General features: G+C 45.7%; 1 protein-coding gene across 2 annotated transcripts in view; it reads right to left on the reverse strand.

Moving 5' to 3' along the window:
* Window positions 1-10,973: 10,973 nt before the first annotated feature.
* Azin1 (antizyme inhibitor 1) overlaps window positions 10,974-20,705 on the reverse strand; it is a 30,332-nt gene continuing 20,600 nt past the window's right edge. For both annotated transcript variants that reach the window (XM_050161739.1, XM_050161742.1), the window contains 7 exons: window positions 20,522-20,656; window positions 18,356-18,437; window positions 17,321-17,395; window positions 16,560-16,722; window positions 15,130-15,245; window positions 14,405-14,619; window positions 10,974-13,290 (listed from right to left, as the gene is read on the reverse strand). In XM_050161739.1, coding sequence (XP_050017696.1) covers window positions 13,179-13,290; window positions 14,405-14,619; window positions 15,130-15,245; window positions 16,560-16,722; window positions 17,321-17,395; window positions 18,356-18,437; window positions 20,522-20,656 — 898 coding nt within the window. In that variant the 3' untranslated portion in view covers window positions 10,974-13,178. The remainder of the gene's footprint in view (window positions 13,291-14,404; window positions 14,620-15,129; window positions 15,246-16,559; window positions 16,723-17,320; window positions 17,396-18,355; window positions 18,438-20,521; window positions 20,657-20,705) is intronic.

Raw genomic sequence — 20,705 nt, forward strand, 5'->3', positions numbered from 1 at the left:
TCTTAAGACTTGGAGGTCTGGGAAGAGCAGGGCGTGCATCAGTACCAGGGACTGGATTCTTTCCTTCCTGACCTTAATCTTACCCTAGCCCTCTCTAGGGAAATACACTGCGGCGGTGGACGCCGCTCGCTGGCTCAAAGCCTGGCTCCAGATCTTTCCTGTCACTGAAGGCTGACCGCAAGGCCCCAGGGCACTCAGGAAATGCAGCCGGGGTCAGAGAATTCTCAGAAAGGGGTGTGGATCTGGGGGAGGTGTCTGCGTAGTGTCCACCCTGTCCTAAACAGGGACAAATTCTCTAGCATTAAAGCTGTGTGAGGCTCCCCGTGCAAGGCTTTCCACCCACGTAGGACAATACTGCAAGATCTGATAAGACCCCACAGGTTTGCAGTTATACGCACAGTGTAACGTGTGCACCGGAGGCAGTCACGGGAAGGGGTGGAGTGGGTACGGAAAACAGTTGCTTAAACCCTAGTGGTCGGGTGTTAGGGTGGGGACATTGGTAGGAATGATTTGGACAGGTGGGAAAAGGCATTCCAAACGCCCTGAGGGACGTCCCCAGACGCCCCGGGGAAGTCTCCAAACAGCAAGCAGTTCCACTTTGCTTGGGAAAGCCCAGAGTATTAGGTGCTCAGCACAGCTGTGACACAGGAGCAGGCCCAGAGGGACCAGGAGGAGATGGTTCTGCTCACTGCTCCGGGCATGCAGCCATGCCCATCCCCAGACACATGGGTCCTGCTCTGTCACATCTGCAGGAGCCTCGCTCGGCCTTGGGTGGCTTTTGATGATTTTGTGTCCGATGCAGAGCCTTTTTAGTCCAGATTTCTCATTCTTTTCCTGTTCCGTCCTTCGGTCACTGTACTGGCCTACACCAACACTTCTCGGTTCACGGTGGGGTTTCCTAGAGTTGCTTTAGAAAACAGTGAAAGAGGAGCTGTAGGAGAGGCGCCCGCCCCCTCCCTTGCCCGGAAATGTGGTTTCACAGAACCGCTGATCGAGACGGTCACCAGCAAGACTGTCTGGATCAGCCCTACACACAGCCTTCAGATTCCTCATCTCTGACAGGCTGCTAAGGATGCTGCAGGCCAACGGGAGCAACTATGTCTTCCCAGGCATCCACCCACCCGGCAGCTGAGGTCAAAGGTTCTAGCAGGAAGCAGAGCAAGAACCAGATGCCCTTTCTTCCTGGTGATACCTACCATGGACCTGTGTGTGTGTGTGTGTGTGTGTGTGAGAGGAGAGAGAGAGAGAGAGAGAGAGAGAGAGAGAGAAGGAGGGAGACAGGAGAGGCAGTAAATCCCCCAAGGCAATGGCAGCCCACGTCACAACATCCCCAACCACACCCACACACACATACCTGGCGGGATACCAAGGTGTAGTTATGGACAGGTGGGGGCTTTGGGTGATAACTGGGAATCTTGAGGTAAATTCACCAGCGGTGATTATTTTCTCCTTGATCCTGGTTTATTACTTGTAACTTTGAAAATTTATCGAGACTCCCAATCTGGGCAAGATTCCTCCCTGAATTTATTTACCACCATCACCACCCAGTTCCTGATCCACGGGGTTTAAGAAAGGCCCTGAAGTCCCATCTAAGGCCTTATATAGCCAGGCTGCTGCAAGGAAAAGGACACCAGGTGACCAGATGTTTTCTCGAAGAAGTGATGTGGCCGGGAGCCTGAGGAGCACTGTAGGAATCATTGACACATAACATTAGAGGACTCGGGGGGGGGGGGTCTGCCAAGGGAGAGGATTTCTCATGAGCCCCAGATCTGGCACTGCCAAGCAGTATAGCTCGTCAGCTGAGGAGACAGACTGAGACGCTGTACCCCACTGCGGCAGCACGTGGCAGAGCTGAGACTGGAATCTGAAACACCAGCATTGAAAGAAACTCGACAACTCCTTAGTGACCTTTGCCTCTAAGGTCTTAGAACTTTGTTCTGCTGTGTGTGCACGTCCGGCTACAGATCCCTAATCATAGGCGTTTGGGTGTTAAAACCAAGAAAACTTGTGGTTGAAAAGCAGCTAACCCATAGCAAAGTGTTTCCTGAGGGTGGGGTAGGGAAGGTAACGGGCAAGCAGGTTTAAGGTCCTTGGGGGAAATGCAGAAGTGGCACCGAATGTTCAATCAGAGGTGGGATTGACTTCCCTGGAAACTGATAGCAGACACACTCTGGTAATTTTGTCATTGGGATTGCCTCCCGGGCCCTTCCCATGTAGCATTAAAAAACTCCTCAGTCTTTAGATCTGCAGGTTGTGGTGGAAGAGCGGGTGGGATGATCCAGGTTCTCATTTTGTAGATTAGGAAATTGAGGAGGGAGTGAGCCTCCGCCCGTCACTAACTTCTGTGTAAACCTACTGCAATGCATGAAGTCATTCTACTCCAATGCAAGAATTCTTACTCGTCCGGTGACTGCGGGCTGGACCGGTGGTGGCCTGGCCCCCATCCCAGGCCAGAGCGGGAAGAGGAACCGAAGGATTGGTCTTGGCGCGTGCACCCGGGGACGCACATTGCAGGAGCTGGGGCGCCCGTTTCCCTTTCCCCTCCTCGGGGAACGCGAACTGCCCCAGGTGCCCCAAAGCCCAGCCTCCCCCTCGCACCCCCGCCCGTTCCTGGCGCGCCCGAGTCTCGGCGGTCACGTCTCCCCATCCGGCTCCAAAGTGCGAGCCAGCTGCGGCCGGGCCAGCCCGTGGGAAGGCTGCGCCGGGGGAGGGCACGGGAGTGGTCCCCAGCCCTGCCGCGCCCGGGTCGGTAGGGGAGAGGTCCCCGCTAGGCAGGCTACGCCCCAGCTTGGCGCTCTCTGGGCGGGAGGGCGGGGAGAGGCGGGGCCGGGGAAGCCTCCAGGCCGCGCCCCGGAGCGCCGCGCGGGGCCCCTGTTGCTGGGGAGAAAAGCGCGTCCGGCCCCGCCCCGAGCCCGTGGGCGGCAGCGCCCTCTGCTGGTGACGCCTCGGAGCTAGGCAGGGACCCCGCCCGGACCTAAGCGGGGAACTGCTGCGGAGGACGTCCTTAATATTGCCATCCTCACAGGGAAAAAGAAGAAGCTATCCGAATTGAAAAATGAGCCGTGTGCGTTGCAGGACATTCTGAAATGTGAAGAAAAAAGTCTTAATACCTTTTTTCTAGAAAAATTTGCAAATTTATATATATGCTTTTGTTTTTTTTATACAGGGTCTTGTTATTGAATTGAGGGACTGTGATTACAGTATTTGCCATCGCAAACTCCTAATTTCTTTAGAAAGAATGCAGACAGTTTGTTTTGGTGATATGGATACTCAAAACATTTAGTTTCTGTAGAAATGGGTCCGTCTTACCCAGCTAACTCCACCGTTTTTACCATTCTTATGTTTCCTACAGGGTTCCCGCGTCCCTGGTTGTGAGTACCCACAAAACTCACAGTGGAATAGCCCACTATGCAGGTTAATTAGAATTTGGACGCCAAATGGATTTGGGACGGAGGACCGCTCACAGTGACATCAGACGACCTGTCCCCTAATGGGGTATGGGACAACACCCTGTAATTAAACACACCAAGTTTCTGTAGCAGAATGGATGACTGTTCACATGGAGTGGACAAGTGGGTGCTGCAGCAGGCTGCATGTCTGGTCAGGGCAAGTGGGTTTTCCAGAGTGTTTCTGCAGCCTGAAGCAGAAGGTCGAGTGGACCAACGCTGGCCCCTGTGCCCACCGACAGGCTGCCGTGAGCAAGTCTGTTGGATTTGCCTCTTTTGTATTCTAGGTCTGCCTGCTGGTGAGATGCTACTTAAGGGCAGGGTTTGGTTCCTTTGGAAGTTTGGCCAGATGCCTTCTCTACCCCCACTGGAGTGTTTTCCTGTCACGTCACCTCGGCTCCACTGCAAGGACTAACCTTGTTCCTGGAGAGCCTACCTGGGGCTTCCGAAGGAGGGCAGCAGTGTGACTTTCCCTTTGCCTGCTAGCTTGGGAGCAGGGACTTCCAGCTCAGTCCCAACTTGAGTTCTCCAAGTCCTGAATTTTCCATCAGCCATTTTCACATCTTGGGGAGGGTCCTGCCATGAATCTTCCAACCTCTGAGGAGCTGAGGGCAGGAAGCTGTTTCTAGACATCCTGCTGGGATTAAAGGCGTGTGCCACCACCGCCCGGCATGTCTGTCAATTCTTTAGGGATAACAGTCCTAGCAGGCTCAGTGACTGGGCATCAAATACCACAGCCACTATTCAGTGCAGGCCTGGGTGTGTATGTGTGTGGTATGTGTAGTGTGTGTGGTGTGAATGTAATGTATGTATGTGTGTGGTTGTGTGGTGTGTGTAGTGTGTATGTATGTGTGTGGTGTGTAGTGTGTGTGGTATGTGGTTGTGTGTAGTGTGTGTGTGTGGTGTGTGTGTGTGGTGTGTGGTTGTGTGTATGTGTGTGGTGTGTATGTGTGTGTATGTGGTTGGTATGTGTGTGGTGTGTGTGTATGTGGAGGCCTACATGCTGCAGCACTCTACAGAGATCAGAGGATATCCTACATCATCTCCTTCCACCATAAAGTCCTGGTCATCATAAAACGCAGGTCATCAGACTTGGTGGCACTGATCCTGTCCGTCCTCTGGTGTCCCCAGTCCCTACTATGGATGGGGACCTCAGTCGGGGATAATCCAGTGCCTGTAACTGCTTGTGTTTCAGATACTCTCTGTGGCTGTGAGAAAACACTATGAAGGTGGCTTCAAGAGGAGAGTTTATTTGGGCCTCCAGTTCCAGAGGCAGACATGGTGCCTGGAGCAGGAAGCTGAGAGCTCACATCCTCAACAGTAAGCACAGAGCAGAGAGTGAACCGGAAGTAGTGTAAAGCTATAGACTCTCACAGCCCGCCCCAGTGACAAACTTTGGCAGGCAAGGACATACCTACCTGTGAACTCCCCAAACGGCGCCAACTGGGGCTACCTGTTTCAATGCCTCAGCCTGGGGGGCAGTGGAGGCATTTCTAACCTCCATTTCCCTCAGACTGCCTCAGCTTACACAGCCTTAGATAATTCTAGTTTCTTCACTCCCGCAGCGCTCACAGGGGTCCCACTCACCTGCCTGTCCTACAGACTCCCGTGCCCATCTGCCTTGCAGTCCAGCCCCGGCGGCGCACGGACCACGGTCCCTTTCTTCTCTGTGAACACAATGTCTTCTATCACTCTGAGCATGTTCTCCCCTCACTGTCCAGTTCTTCTTGGGCTCCGAGAGTCTGGCTATGAGGAAGGGTCACTTAGCACGACTCTCGTCTGTGTCTCTCCACTCCTCTACCCACAGGAACGGCAAACTGACACACCCCCCCATCTCGGCCTCTGTCGTCCCATCTTTCTTCCCAGTGCCGAGGACAGCATCTACATGGTGTGTATGTTCCGGGGCAAACAGACGCAGTCGCACGTCCTGTCTCCCCGCCACGCCGATGCCACCCCTGCTTATAATCTGCTCTGGCCACGCGGGGGCACGCTGTGCTCATGGGGCGGACCCCCACTGATGGAGATGTATCCCTCTGTACCACATAAGGATGGGGGTCACTCTGGACGACCCCCCCACGCCCCGAAACCCCATCCTTGGATCGCTGCACTTCATTCGCCTGTTTTATGGCTGGATCCCAAAGCATCTTTGGCCCCATTACATCCTTGTTTGGTGCCAGCTGTTGGCACGAACTTGCCTAGGCACACAACAGGTGCGACGCTAACAACAGATCAATAATCCTAAATCTAGCTTGGTGACCCGGTGGGTTTGCCTGGGATCACACGGGAGCACAGGTGAGTGCTTACTAATAAACCATACTCAGCATGCTTATCATATGAAGTAGGGCTTGTTATTTTATACAGATACACAAGGAGGCAGTGGGAGCGGTCTCTGTGGGGGAGCGGTTCTTCAGGCTGTAAACATGGCAGAGGCTACAATGACTACTTTCTGCCCACAGTCAACATTGCACTTGGACCAGGGAAGACTTTGCCAACCCCTGAGCCTCACTTGGGGAAGGCTTTGTCATTCCTATGGGGCTAAGGCTTGGGTCCTCAGGCCAAACAGTATAGTCCTTCACCAGGGCTTCAAAGACTCCCTACAGAGAAAGGCACACACACACCCCTTTGAGAGGCCCCATTCTTCCCTGTCTTATGCGCCTGGCCTTGTGATGGCCTTGTGCACAAGCCCAGCTGCTCTCATTTCAAGAGGCCAAAAGCCACGTGGGACATGAAGATCTCTACAGCGAGCACCGCAGTGGCCAAAGGCTGCAATTTCTCACACAGAGTATGAGAAGCAAACACGTCAGGCTTACCAAAGTCATGTGTGGTGCAGTTCCTCCAGACGATGTCGTGTGCCGCCCTGGCCATCTCCTAGCCCTCCACCTCAACAGCCACACATCTCCCCTGGAAACCTGTCCTCTTGCTATCTGTGGAAGTGACTGAGGCCATCAGTCACCCATCCAGCTACACAAACTAGAGACTACAACCTTTTACTGCCTGCCTCACCTTTCCCACTTAACCCTGAAGCAGCTCTTACTCTACAACTCCCACCTGGTCCCAATTTAAGAGCCTAGTCAGGCTCACCACTGCCAACGCAGGCAGGCCCCGATGCTGTCCATCCTTCCTTCTACGATGAGGCTGGACAAACCTCTGTGAAATGAGGCTCTCTCTCACACGCACAAACCTCTGTGAAATGAGGCTCTCTCTCACATGCACAAACCTCTGTGAAATGAGGCTCTCTATCACACACACAAACCTCTGTGAAATGAGGCTCTCTCACACACACAAACCTCTGTGAAATGAGGCTCTCTCTCACACGCGCACACACAGCACATGTGCATGTGTACTCCCCAGAGTCAGTCTGCAGAATCACTAGGCAGCTCTGAAACACAGCACACACCCAGTTATCAAAACAATATTGCAACCCCATTTCTCTTAAAACTGGATCTCTGGAAGCCTTTGTGGCGGCTTAACTGGCTCCTGTATTTGAAGACTTGGTCCCCAGTTGTTTGGGGAGGATTAGGTAGGTGGTGTGACCTTGTTGGAGACGGCGTGTCACTGGGGGTGAGCTCTGAGGTTTCAAAAGGCCACACCATTCCCAGTTAGCTCTCTTTCTGCCTCATGCTTATGGATCAAAATGAGTTCTCAGCTACCTCCTCTTCAATGACACACCTGCCTGTCCGCTGTCATGCTCCCTGCCATGATGGGCGATGGAGTCTGATCCTCTGGTAAGGTGAGTCCCAGATTAAAAGCTTTTATAAAGTGCCTTGGTCACGGCATTTTGTCACAGCAATGGAACCGTGTCTACAACAGGCTTGCAGAGCCCTCAATGGTCTGCATGCTGCTGGCAGTCTCTACGCACCACTGTGTTCTTTCTTGGGTTTTAGCACACTGAGCGTGCTAAATTCTCCCTCCACCCTGCCACTTAAACTGTTTATTCATTCACATCTGTCTGTGCAATTGCCAATTCCCTAGGAAAAGCTCCCGATCAGGTCAGTGGGCCCAGCCTATGTTGCTTTTCAAAGAGGTCGACCTTATCTGTCTGGTGTAGGATGCCCAATTCTCCACCTCCCAGTGTTCCAAGTGTGCATCACACCACATGACTTAGGTGGCACTGGATGCTGAGCACGGGGCCTTGCACATGCTAGTTGAGTACTCTCCCAAGAAGCGAGCATATCTTTAGTCCCTCTTAAAAACATGGTTTTTTTTTGGGGGGGGGGCAGGGTCCCCTGTTGCCTAGGTTGGCCCTGAACCAGCAAAAGACAGATTAAAGGCAGTCCCACCTCACTCAGCCTTTCAAAATGGGTTGGGGATGTGGTCCATCAGTATACTTGGCCCAGCATGCATAAACCCTGGGATATTAAGAAGCTGTGTCCTCAAGAACTCTAAAAAGGTGGTGGACTACAAGAATCTTATCAGAGACTAAGCAGGGAGAAGGTGGCAGTAAGACTGGGCAATTTCAGCTAGGCAGTGGTGGCACACGCCTTCAATTTCAGCACTCAGGAGGCAGAGGCAGGCAGATCTCTGTGAGTTTAAGGCCAGCCTCGTCTACAGAGTGAGTTCCAGGACAGGCTCCAAAGCTGTCTGGGGGAGTGGGGTGGAGACTGGGCAGTTTCATGAGGAATAGTTGCAAGGAAGTAGACAGGGCAAATCTGGGAGTGGGAAGGAGGGGTCAGAAGTGGGATCAGTGTACATATGCCTGTAGGCTCAGCTGTGCCATAGGATGGCTGAAGCCTGGACAACATGGAAGGGATACTCTTAGTTTTTTGAGACAAGGTTTCTGCATATCCCTGGCTGTCCTGGAATTCTTTTCAGACATAGGATACCTTCCCATATTTTTGCTATGGTTCAGCACAGCTCTGAGTTACCAGCAGTATTTTTGGTTAAAGGGAAACCTTTGCTTGCTACTTGGGGTGTGCATTTGGGATAGGGTGGGGAGAGACTGAAATTGTCTTCCTCTTGGCTTCCTGACACTTCACAACATGGAGCCGCACAAATGGAAGGTAGCCAGGCAATAGTGGCACACACTTCCAAGTCCAGCACTTGGGAGGCAGAAGCAGGTGACATGTTAGTATGAGAACCTTAGTAAACAGTGTTACTCAGCCAGCACTGTACCAAACATGGCTCGGGAGCGCCATCTAGTGTATCTGCTGCTGCAGTACAGTCTCTCTGCCCCAAGGGCAATCTATACACTATTTAGAGGTCTCTGCGCATACCTGCTTTTGCATCTAACTTGTTTTTGGAGCAGAGGTGGTGGTGATGGAGCGGGGCAGTGTTTCTCTATGTAGCCTGGATGGTCCTGGAACTCGGAGATCCACCTGCCTCTACCTCATGAATGCTGGAATCAAGGCATGCACTACCAGTGTCCCGCATGTTTTGTGTACCATTTAAGCCCTGCCCCCTTCCCTTTTTGCTGTGTCTAAGCTAAGACTGGGTTGGAACTGGCCACAGCTCAGGCTGGTCACTTATGTAAGTGCTTACCTAATTTCACCTTACATGATTCTGAGTTCAAAGAAGCTCCAAACTAGGTATTAGCTACTTCTGTTCAGTGTGATGAGTCCCACCCTTGCACCATACACCACACAGCACTAATTAACCCTTCCCTGCGTCCTTTTTTATGGTAAGCTGCTACCACTGAGTATCTATTTCTATATTTAAAAAACTGTGTATGTGCCTGTATGGAGTCGGATGTTAGCACAGGGCAGATACACACCTGGACCTTGCTGTTTTAGCTAGGATGGCCAGGCAGGGATCGCTCCCTGGTATCCATTTTTCCTATCCAAATACCTGAGCTGGCTTTCTGGATCTACAAAGTGAAACACAACTCCTTGGGGGTGTCCTGCCCTCCACAGGTAGGCCACGCCACATGGACACACAGAGTAAACACCCCCTTTAAAAACTGCAGTGACTGAAGCAGTCTGACCCGCAGAGGCGGGCACACAACACACAGCTAGCACTGCCCCGCCACCCGGCAAGCCCATCAGTCCGACAGCTTTCATAGCAGGGGTGCTTTACTGACAGGGACAAACTTTCAGCCCAACCAACCCTCTTACCCTGCTGGGCTTCAACAATGTTGCCAGATGGCCCATTATTCTCCAGGCAGGCAAGATATAAGGAGGGCCGATAACCAGCAGACTTCACAGTAATGACACATTGTTCACCAATTAATTTGCCAGAGCAGATTGTTTTAGTTTATAAACTATACTTATGCTTTAATTCTTTAAAACCCACTCAGGTTCTCAATATTTGAGATATCTGAGAAACACCCTCTAACAGGAAAGGTACCAATTACTGCTTCCAGGCCTGAGCCAAGAGTTCAAAGTCAGCCTGGGAAACTTACTGAGATCAGGTGTTTTTGTTTTTAAGGATAAAAAGGCTTGAAATTTAGAGCTGAGAAAATATCCCAGAAACTGGGAAAACAATACCATCCTTGGCTTAGCTGAACACCGACTGTATGCATCTACTGTTTATCTGTAGCCTGGGAGTTACATGTCATCATCACATCACACACAGGCATTGTCTTCTTGGAAATGGGTGGTTCGGTTATAACCACAAGCAGGGTGCCTTCTAGCCTAGTTTTTACAGTAATTTCTTCAAAGACAACTAGTTCAATCAGAGGAAAACAGCCTTAGTTAAAGCTACTTAGTGTAAGACTTTTAAAACAAACAAGCAAACCAAAATACAAAACACTGGCCTCTAGCAAATGCAGTCCCACCCTGTGCCCCACCCCTTTGGCAGTGCACACCTTCTGCCAGCCCATCACTCAGGAGGCCAAGGTTTGAAGCTACATAGTGGTTTTTAAGGCCAGATTGGGCTACAATGTCAAACAGTTTTAATTCCTGGATAGGTTCATCCTCACTACGAAGCTGCACTGCACAAACTCCTGCAGCTTACTAACTGGCTGCCAGACAACTCCCGGCTAGATGGTTTTAGGTAACCCTGTAACTTAATGCTAGTTCATCTAATTTAAATACAAGGCAGCAATGTACCGTAGGCTGAAACAAATAGGAAGAGTTAGACTTCTGTACAACGACTTCTGTCATTTGCAACCATTTGCCAGACAAAGCAAGTATAATCCCCAGTGACCAGGCCCCCTAACTACCCTTAGACCCGCCAGCTCCTGTGCACAGTACTATCCGAACAAAGAAGTAAGGTGCCTAGCCTCTGCTGGAAGAGCAAATGCAGAAGCAGGGTTGGAATCCGGCAGGATGGAGCCAGTCTACCTCTTTTAATGCTCAGGCTATTGCCCAAACAAAACTGTTTAAACCTAATGTATCCTCTTGGTTTCTCTATCAGGCTACACAGCAACAAGCAACTGAAGTGTTGATTTTAATTTCAGCAGGTCAACACAGTTTAATAATTATGGTTTCTTAAATCTAAATTTATACTGAACAATGAGTGATTCACCTCCCAGTCTAAAAAGGTGGCCCCATGAATACCCAACTCATCAAAACCTTCATTGTGCTAGGCAATTCCAAGATCACTTTACTTTTAATAGATTCTGAAAGAACGTGGGCAATGTACACAAAATTAATTCATAAAATTTCATGTCTATTTCATGATAGAAGCCATCAAAGTAAAGCATGAGGAATAAAAACATTTTATCTGTGTATTCAGAATCACACACAAGTCACCTTTACAGTTCAATTTACTATATATAGAAATCATTTGGGTTTTATATTTTCAATTAAATTTTGAACTGATTACAATATCATATAAAAAAGATCTTACATTAATTATTTGTAAGCATTCCAAATTGAAATACATAGGTTAACTTTAGATTTATGGCAAACAGTCTTCAAATACAATACAGACACTCTTAAGCTTACCTATCATTCACATGTGAAATTTGCAGCTTTGGGCTGTTTTACATACAACCGCTCTCCTATGCAGATGGCAAACTGATAGGCCACAAAGCTCAAGCCTGTACAGTCGAGCCAAAGACTCAAGCTGCACCATCCTTTCCAAGTTTTGGCATTTCTGGACCACAACAATGCATAATACAAATGAGGTAAGAAACAATTTCCCCTCCTTGTTAGTTCAAAGTTACATGGTAGCTTGGAATTTTGAATAAAACCCCTTATTACACCTTGGAAAAAAGTCCAAGGGCATGGATGACAATGGACTGGGGTTCTCAGTTCTTTGTATAATTAATAGAACCCATGATATTCAAGTGGGCAATTGTCAAATCAAAAACATTAAGCACCTACTGGTTTGAGATTGAAATTAGAGATTCATGATCAATTTCTTCCCACCTTGAAATCAAGGTGTGAAAACCAGCTATGTAAGGGCATCCCAAACCACCCCTATGTAGCACAGGTGGAATTTTCTGTCCTTGGCACCAAAGTGAAGTCACATTTCCTCTTGGGGACAGGAATTCCACTTGTGAGCACAGAGTGAGGTAAAGGGACCCTGTAAGTTGTCTCATTGCTACTGTGATTCTGAGACCTAGGACTAACACACCAGCAGTGAACAGTGTCAGGTTAGTGATGCTAACTCCCTCCCCACCACCAACAAGCTTTAGTACGAAAAGAATTACTAAGCTGAACAAATGGGAAATAATAAACTAAAGGGTTAGGTTCAAACCAACAACAACAACAACAACAAAAATAACCCCAAAACAATAACCCCTCCATTACAAGTGAGAAATTGAAGAAAGTGTGCTTCACCACCCCAAAGCCCTCTGCATTTAAATGTCTGTGCAAAAGGGCCTCAGGATTCTGGAAATAAGACATAGCCCTTCTGTAAGGTTAGGGTCCTGCAGTCCTCTGCAGTCTCATTCCCCTCCCCACCAAGTTTTCAGTGTTTAATAAAATCTTCTCTATCAGCTGAAAGGTCTGTAGCTCCAAGGTTTACTAAAGTATGCTAAGCATCCTATCTGTACAGAAACAACTATCATGACAATTGGTTTATGCAGGACTAACATTTTTTGGTGTTAAATTGTTAAACATCATGCTTACTGCACATCAACTCTCCATAATCTCAGCTCCACAATGATTTATCAAACACTTTACTTAAATTACTAATTAAATAACTAAAAGTATATTGAGCTAAACCAAACTTAAATGGGCTATAAAGAAAACCAACCCTTAAAACAGACCACACACACGACTACTTCAAAACTACCTTTCTAGCTAGCCCCTTTCCCAAAGTTTTAGCCTGAAAAACAGTAAAATCTACACAAAGTTTTATTGCAATCATACAAGGGTTATATTAGGTCAAATACAACAAACACTATGATGCAATTTTACATTTATTAAACTACAGTTCAAAGCACAAATTTACACATTCTAAATACACTAAACGTATCTAATGAAGTCACACTGGTCTTCCACTCACATGTGATATATCTGGGTGAAAGACATCAACTTTACAAGACTTTTTAACAGGAATCCTTATTATAAAACTGTGTACTTGTATGTAAACGATTTGATGGGGAACCCACAATGGGCTTCCATCTCCACTAAGTCATCCATTTTGTTGCATATTTTATTTTAAACGCTTAAGGGGTGGGTCAAACTGATATGTTTAAATCTGGATACATTATCTAAATCACTCTTACACCAATGAATTATAGATGAAAGCTGATTTTGTCTGGTCCCAAATAGCTATTACTATGAATTTGTTTCCAAGATAATTAACAGAATGAAGATTGATTGAATTTTCCCCACACTGGAATGTAGACCAGACAAGCTTAACCTGCGACTTCAGATCTAAAGAAGCGTTAATGCCTGTTTAAGCTTCAGAGGAAAAGCTGTCTTCCTGGCTCAGCTGAATGCAAGAGGGTGCAAAGAAGAAGTTTTTCATCACTGCATCTGAAGTAATTCCAGCATCTTGCATCTCATACCTATTAAGAAAAATGCAAAAATTGGGCTTTAAATATTTAGAAAACCACACAACACATAACAACTAGTCTTCCAGTCCCCCCTAAAAGACTATGTTTTTGGGCCAGAGAGATGGTAAAGGTGCTTGCCATGTAAGCCTGATAATAAGTTTAGTTTCTGAAACCCATGTTAGACAGAAAGGGGGTTTGGATGCTGACAGAAATGGAGTCTGAGCCAGGTGGTGGTGGCATACACCTTTAATCCCAGCACTCAGGAGGCAGAGGCAGGAGGATCTCTGTGAGTTTGAGGCCAGCCTGGTCTACAAGAGTTAGTTCCAGGACAGGCTCTAAAACTACAGCAAAACCCTGTCTCGAAAAACAGAAACCATTAAAAAAAGAAACGGAGCCTGACCTACACTCTCATGAGGTAGTGCAGCAGATCCAGGCATACATGGACAGACAAGAAGGGGGAGTAGGAGGTGTTTGTATGTGCAGGCCAGCCATTATCCTCTGCTGTCTTCAATGGCTCTCTCCCTCATTTTCTTTTATTTTTTGAGACAGGGTTTCATACTGAGCCCCAAACTCAAACAACTGGCTAGAATGGCTGTCCAGCCAGCTCCATGGCTCTATTCATTTCTGCCTCTTTCTTATTACCCCTCTATTTCCCAACTCAGCTGTTCGAGCCTATGTGGCAGCCATCTCCACGGCCCCAAAATTTTTCTACTTTTAATGCAAGGGCTGAATACACTATAGCCAGGAGGTGGTGATGGACACCTTTAATCCCAGCACTAGGGAGGCAGAGGCTGGTGGATCTCTTTGAGTTCAAGGCCAGCCTGGTCTACAGAGTAAGTTCCAGGATAGCCAGAGCTGTCTCGAAAAACAAAAACAAAAAAAGAAAAGAAGGAACTATCACTAGTGATTTAATCCCGGCAGAGGCAACAGTGAGTTCGAGGCCAGCCCAGTGTAAATATCGACAGCCAGGGTTATGTAAGGGACCTGGTCTCAAACAAAAAGGAAACTATCACCTTTATCTATCACAACGTGAAATTTCATGAAATGTTCTTCTGAAGGTATTAGCAAATCTAAAATACCACTTCCAATGTCCCATCTGTTTTTAGATAAAATAAAATCACCTTACCAATCACTGAATGACATCATATAATAAATAGCTGGCCTTTGAAAATCATTAAAAGCAGATGGTTCGTGGAAAGAATCTGCTCCCATGTTATCAAAGATAAGCCAGTCTCCCACATTCAGCTCAGGAAGAAGACAGCTCTCCACAATCTGATCGAGCTCATCACAGGACGGACCCCAAAGGCTGCTTGTAAACAGAGGCTCATCTTCCTTGTGTTTCTGCAGGGAAAGAAAAGTTACCAAATTCTTTCAGGTACTTAATCTTAAGAAAAATAAAAGGCAATTTCAGTTTCTCAGATCTCATATCTACGGGACATTGAGGATCAGGCATAAGTCTCAACTGTTACTATGAACTGCATAGTTAGGAAATAAGTTGAAGAGATCAGAATATGAATCCTAGAAAAACATCCAAAACATATGATAAATATAATAATCAAGATTTAAGGAGGCAGGATTCTTGTCAACTGAATCCAAGACATGCAAATGAATGAGCTGTACCAATACACTGCACTAAAAAACTTTTTTAAAAAATTACAATTTATTTCTTTGTGTAGGGTGTGTTTGTGTGCGTGCGTGGTCAGAGGACAACCTGCATGATCAGTTCTCTTTTGTTGCCACGTGGGTCCAATGGCTAATGCCTTTACCCACTAAGTCAACTTTGCACGCTAGCTTTTGTATTTTTTTTTACACCGCCAAAGACATTTTGGAAAAACAAACAAACAAACTTGCCTTGTGAACCTCTGGAATGGTATTTAAGTCCTCAGAAAGTTTACTCGCAAAAGAACCATAAACACCATCATTCATGTAATACACGAAGGCTGGCTCATTACTCCCATTTTTTTCGACTGAAATTAAATAGCAAAGAGGAAGGTTAATTTAAACCAACACGAGTGCACCTTACTCAGCACATAGCAATTCTACTTTCTATACACCAATATCCCCTCCTTGGATTTGAAATTCTACCCTCCAGGAAAATAAACCAGGGAGGGTTCCGTGGAGAAAATGACTGGATAGATAGTCTTGAGACTGGAAAGATAATGGGCCCAGAATCTAGATGCACCAGAACCGAAAATGTACTAGGTCAATTGCTGGGGTTCATGTCAGCAATCCCAGCATCTCACACAGGCGAATTCTTAGCTACACAGACTTCCTAGCCAGCCTGTGCTTCAAGAGTAAGTACTGGTTTCTAAATAAATAAAAGCAAAACCCAGAGGGCTGGAGCGAGATGGCTCAGCAATGAGCGCATATGCTGTTTGCTCTTCCAGAGGACCCAAAATTCAACTCCTATGACCCTTGAAAGGCAGTTCACAACTGACCATGACTCCAGCGTCATCCAGGGGATCCCACACCTCTAGCCTCTTAGGCACACACACATGTGGGTAAAAAAATCTTAAAACAAACAAATACCACACTAAACAAAAGCCAGTCATGTATGTGCTACCAAGCCCAAACATAACAGCACCATATTAGAACAAACCATTAGCATACGCTTCCTAATGAGACACACAGACTATTCCAAAACTCTGGAATGTAGCCCACACCAAGATGAAGCATCAAAAAAACCAAACCAAACCAAACCAAAAAGACCTACCCTTCAAAAGTATCAGTAAAGAAATAAAAAAGAGAAAAAGCACATACAAAGCAGTCCTGAACTGAACTCTAACAAAAAAAAAAAAAAAAAAAAAAGGGGGGGGGGCGCCTGGAGAGATGGCTCAGAGGTTAAGAGCATTGCCTGCTCTTCCAAAGGTCTTGAGTTCAATCCCAGCAACCACATGGTGGCTCACAACCATCTGTAATGGGGTCTGGTGCCCTCTTCTGGCCTGCAGGCATACATGCCGGCAAAATACTGTATACATAACAAATAAATATTTAAAAGCAATAAATAAATAAATAATAGCGGGGAAATCAATTTTTCTATGGACTAAAGATTATTCCATAGTGGAAAAAAATGGTCTTATTAATGCAAACTGTATTCTACAATGACACAAGACAATTTTGTTGGTTTGACTTAAAGATAGATTTAAAGAACACTTTGGCCCTGTACCAAAATACAAGGCAGATTCTCCTTCTGAGACAGGAGGAGTGCACTGGAAATCACAACAAAACACTGGCTTTTAGGATAAAAATCACATGGCTCAGATATAAACTTTGTAACTTACCTCCAGAGGAAAGTTTATCATTTTCAATAACTTTCTTAGCAATAATATTAACTGCAAGTGTAAACGCAGAAGACACATAGTAGCTTCCAGGCTCTGAAATTATCTGAATGCCAGATCCTTCCGGGAAGTAAACATCCAGCAGAGGACTGATAACATGATTAACCTATGGGGTTTTAAATTACAGGCTTAAATTTCAATACTGGATCACAGAAGTCTAGCTCTTAACTAAGAAAACTAAGCAATTCCAATTGCAGAGCAAGCCTAGCCACTTAGCGGGTATCTTCAATTAGGCAAGCTTTTACATCAGCTTTTTTTTTTTTGGTAATAATTACAATAGCATTAATTAAATAAAAAAAAAAAACCCACATCAATTCTAATACTGTGTCTGACTGCTCGTAGAGGAATAAATTTTAATTCAGTTTCCAGACACTGCAGAATAAAGGCAGCAGTGATATGCACCTTGCTATTGCAGTCACGAAGCTGGAAGCTCACGTGACATCTAACACATAAAACACAACTCAAACATTTTCTGTGGGCTACAGTGTAGTGCAGTGGTGGCACACTTGCCTTGCTTGTGAGACTGAATCTGATGTCTAGTACATCATAAATCCAACAAGTAGGAGTTTACTTCGAGATTTGATGGGGTTCACAGAATTCCAGATTTAGAGTAGCTCGGTTACAACAGACTTTAGGTAATGCTATTATAAAAATTCTGGTCCATGTACCCACCAATCATGTACAGACAACCCCAGAAAGTTTACCTCTTCCAGCTGAATTTCAGTTCCTGTGAAGCCTCCACCAATGTCTAGCATGTTCATTGTAAAACCAAATTCTCCCTAGAGACAAAAAACTTTCATGTTTCCAAATTATAATGCAAACAAATAAAAAGATAACAAAAACCCTCTTCTTCCTAGGTAGGTAAATATTTCTGACCTCTACAGCGGATACCAATCGCTCCTGCGCTTTATCGTTTTGTTTCTCTTTATGGCCACACACTGATCATCTTGCCTCAAGTCTCCTGAGTACTCAAGCTACCAGCAGATTTTTGCTGTCAGACTCGGGAACAGATAAACGCTATCCGTATTCTGTCTCCTCATCCTTGCCTATGCTCGCTTTATTCTTCAATCTTTTGCCCACTTAAACAATATGAAGTACTAATGTGTGGAACCTTTAATCTTTCCATTAATAAAATCAGGAAGCCAGATGTTGTAGTACAACGCTTTTAATTTCAGAAGCAGAGGCAGGCAGATCTCTGAGTTCGAGGCCAGCCTGGTCTACAGAGGACAGCCAGCGAAACCCTGTCTCAACCAAAAATATAATAAAATTCAAGTATGCAATCCTGAAGAAATGGCTCAATAATTAAGAGCACTTGTCATTATTTTAGAGAACCTGGGTTCAGTTCACAGCTTAAAGCATCCTTAACACTAGTTCCAGGAGCTCCAACACCCTGTTCTGACCTCCATGGGCACCAGGCATGAACATGGTACACATATATACATACAAGCAACATAAAACCTAAAAAATTTTTAAAAAATCATGTGAGCTGGGTGGTGGTGGTGCTCCCAGCACTTGGCAGGCAGAGGCAGACTGAGCTCTGTAAGTTTGAGGCCAGCCTGGTCTACAAGAGCTAGTTCCAGCACAGGCTCCAAAACTACAGAGAAACCCTGTCTTGGGGGGAAAAAAAAAAAAAAAATCATGTGTACGCTGTACTAATTTTAAACAGTAACTAATTCATACTAATTGAAAATGATTCTGAAATAACACGCTGGTTTAAAGATAATAATTCGAGAACTTACAGCCATGTCAAACACACACCGAGCATCAGAGAGAGCATGTACATATACTTGATATTCTTTGCAAGCACTTGAAACATGGAATCTGAAAGAAAAAAGGTAGCCATTTAAAGCAGCGTGGCTCTGAAGCAGTTCCTGCAATCCCTTTCAGTTATCACTAGGTAATGACACTGCTGAGCACATTGCATCTTTATCAAGTATCTGATACCAGAGACTCTAAGTACTCCATGCTATGACACTGTTTGGACAATATTATTTATATTATTTGTCTACAAGCAAAAGCATATTCTAATGAGTCAAGCATCACTCAGTGACCACTGGCTAGTTGTTTTTGCTTGCTTTAATCTGACACAAACTAGAGTTACCTAGGAAAGGAGAAACTCAAGTGAGGAACTGCCTCCACCAGACTGGCATACATTGCCTCTGGGTACAATTGTAAGCCCACTATGAATAATGACACTTCTATGGACAGTATAAGGCAGGCTGAGCAAGTCAAGGAGAGTGAGCCTGGTCTCTGCTTCAGTTCCTGCATCCAGATTCCTACCTTAAGTTCCTACCTTGGCTTTCCCTGATGGACCTGCATGGCAAATACACCCGTTTTCTCCAAGTTTTTATTATAGCAACAGAATGCTAACACAGAACAATCATATTTTGCTGTGGAATAAATAATCCTTTTGTGCACTGTAAAGATGTGTTGCTCTCATTAGGCTAATAAAGAGCTAAGTGGCCAAAGGCCAGGTAGGAAGAAGTTCAGCAGGAAAACCAGACTGAGAATACTGGGATAATGGGTGGCATCCCCAGGAGGCACAGAGAGAAGAGGAACATGCCATAATGAAAAATGTACCACCACGTGGTAGGGCATAAGTAAGAAATACAGGTTAACTTAAGATGTAAGAGCTAGGGGGCTGGAGAGATGGCTCAGAGGTTAAGAGCACCGACTGCTCTTCCAGAGGTCCTGAGTTCAATTCCCAGTAACCATATGGTGGCTCACAACCATCTGTAATGAGATCTGGTGCCCTCTTCTGGTCTGAAGGCATACATGCAGGAAGAACCCTGTATACATAATTAATAAACAAGTCTTTAAAAAAAAAAAAAAGATGTAAGAGCTAGTTAATAAGCCCAAGCTATCAGCCAAGCATTCATATCATAATAAGTCTCTGTATGGTTATTTGGAAGCCATGGATCTAAAGCATGGCTTCCTTTATGTATACAGAAAGTAACAAGCACCAATCAACTGACATTACAAACCTCCTTCATTGAATACTGAGCCACCTGACTTCAGAGTTCTAGACCAGCACAGCTAGAAAGACTGTCCTAAACAAAGCAAAACCCAAAGAACAACCGACTTAAGTCTTGATTTCCTCATACAAAAAAATAAAAAGATAAAGCTCATTTTTTCCGGTTTTTGGTTTTTAAAGACAAGGTCTCTTATAGACAGGGCTGGCCTTAAACCTATAAGCCTTCTTTCACTCTCTCTAATTCCTGAATGCTGGGATTGTAGGTACCACTATACTTGATTTCAAAGTGTGACTTACTTAAGTGCCAATGAGGGAGTGAGAGAAAAATAAATCATTAGAAACAGAAACACAATGAAACCTACAACTTATAAGCTGAATGCCATTTTAACAAGCATTAGAATCAGGAGTAAATTCTTCACATTCAAATTAAAAGGCGATTTAGCTGGTGCTACATATATCAGCGATCCTGACACTTGAGAAATTACAGCAGAATCTCATGTGCAGTCCAAACAGAGCTACATAGTAAGGCTGCCTCAAAAAAAACTAAAAAGAAAATCAGTAAAAGTCAGTGTAGAGATGGGATGTAGTGCAGCGACAAAGCAAAGGCTTGAGTCCAACATCTGGCACAGCAAAACCCAAACCAACAGATTTCATTACCCTGTGCTAGCTTGTCACTTCAACAGGAGGAAGGAGATGTAACCTTACTAAACAGTATAGAAAAGACATGTTTAGCTGGTCAGTGGTAGTGCATGCCTTTAATCTCAGCACTCAAGGGGCAAAGGCGGGCAGATTTTTGAGCTGAGGACAGCTGGGTCTACACAGCTGCATAGTTAGCTCCAAGACTACACAGAAGACCTTGTCTAAAAGAATCAAAGAAAAGACATGTTTATTCTTTTCTGTACTGAAACAAAACAAAGACATAAATACTCACTTAACCCCAATTATTTGGACATCAAGTTCCTTGGCACATTCCAAAAGATGCCTACAATTCTTCAGTGTAGTGCCAAACTTCATGTTACTATCTTCACCTCCAATATCATCCTCTGTTGCAATATGTAGTAAGACCCTAAGAGAAGGGGAAGATGATTGGGGCAGAGTTGGTTTACATCATCATC

The sequence above is a fragment of the Alexandromys fortis genome, unplaced genomic scaffold (genome assembly GCF_014885135.2).
Source record: "Alexandromys fortis isolate MF-2015 unplaced genomic scaffold, M_Fortis_MF-2015_v1.1 scaffold_17, whole genome shotgun sequence".
Classification (NCBI taxonomy): domain Eukaryota; kingdom Metazoa; phylum Chordata; class Mammalia; order Rodentia; family Cricetidae; genus Alexandromys; species Alexandromys fortis.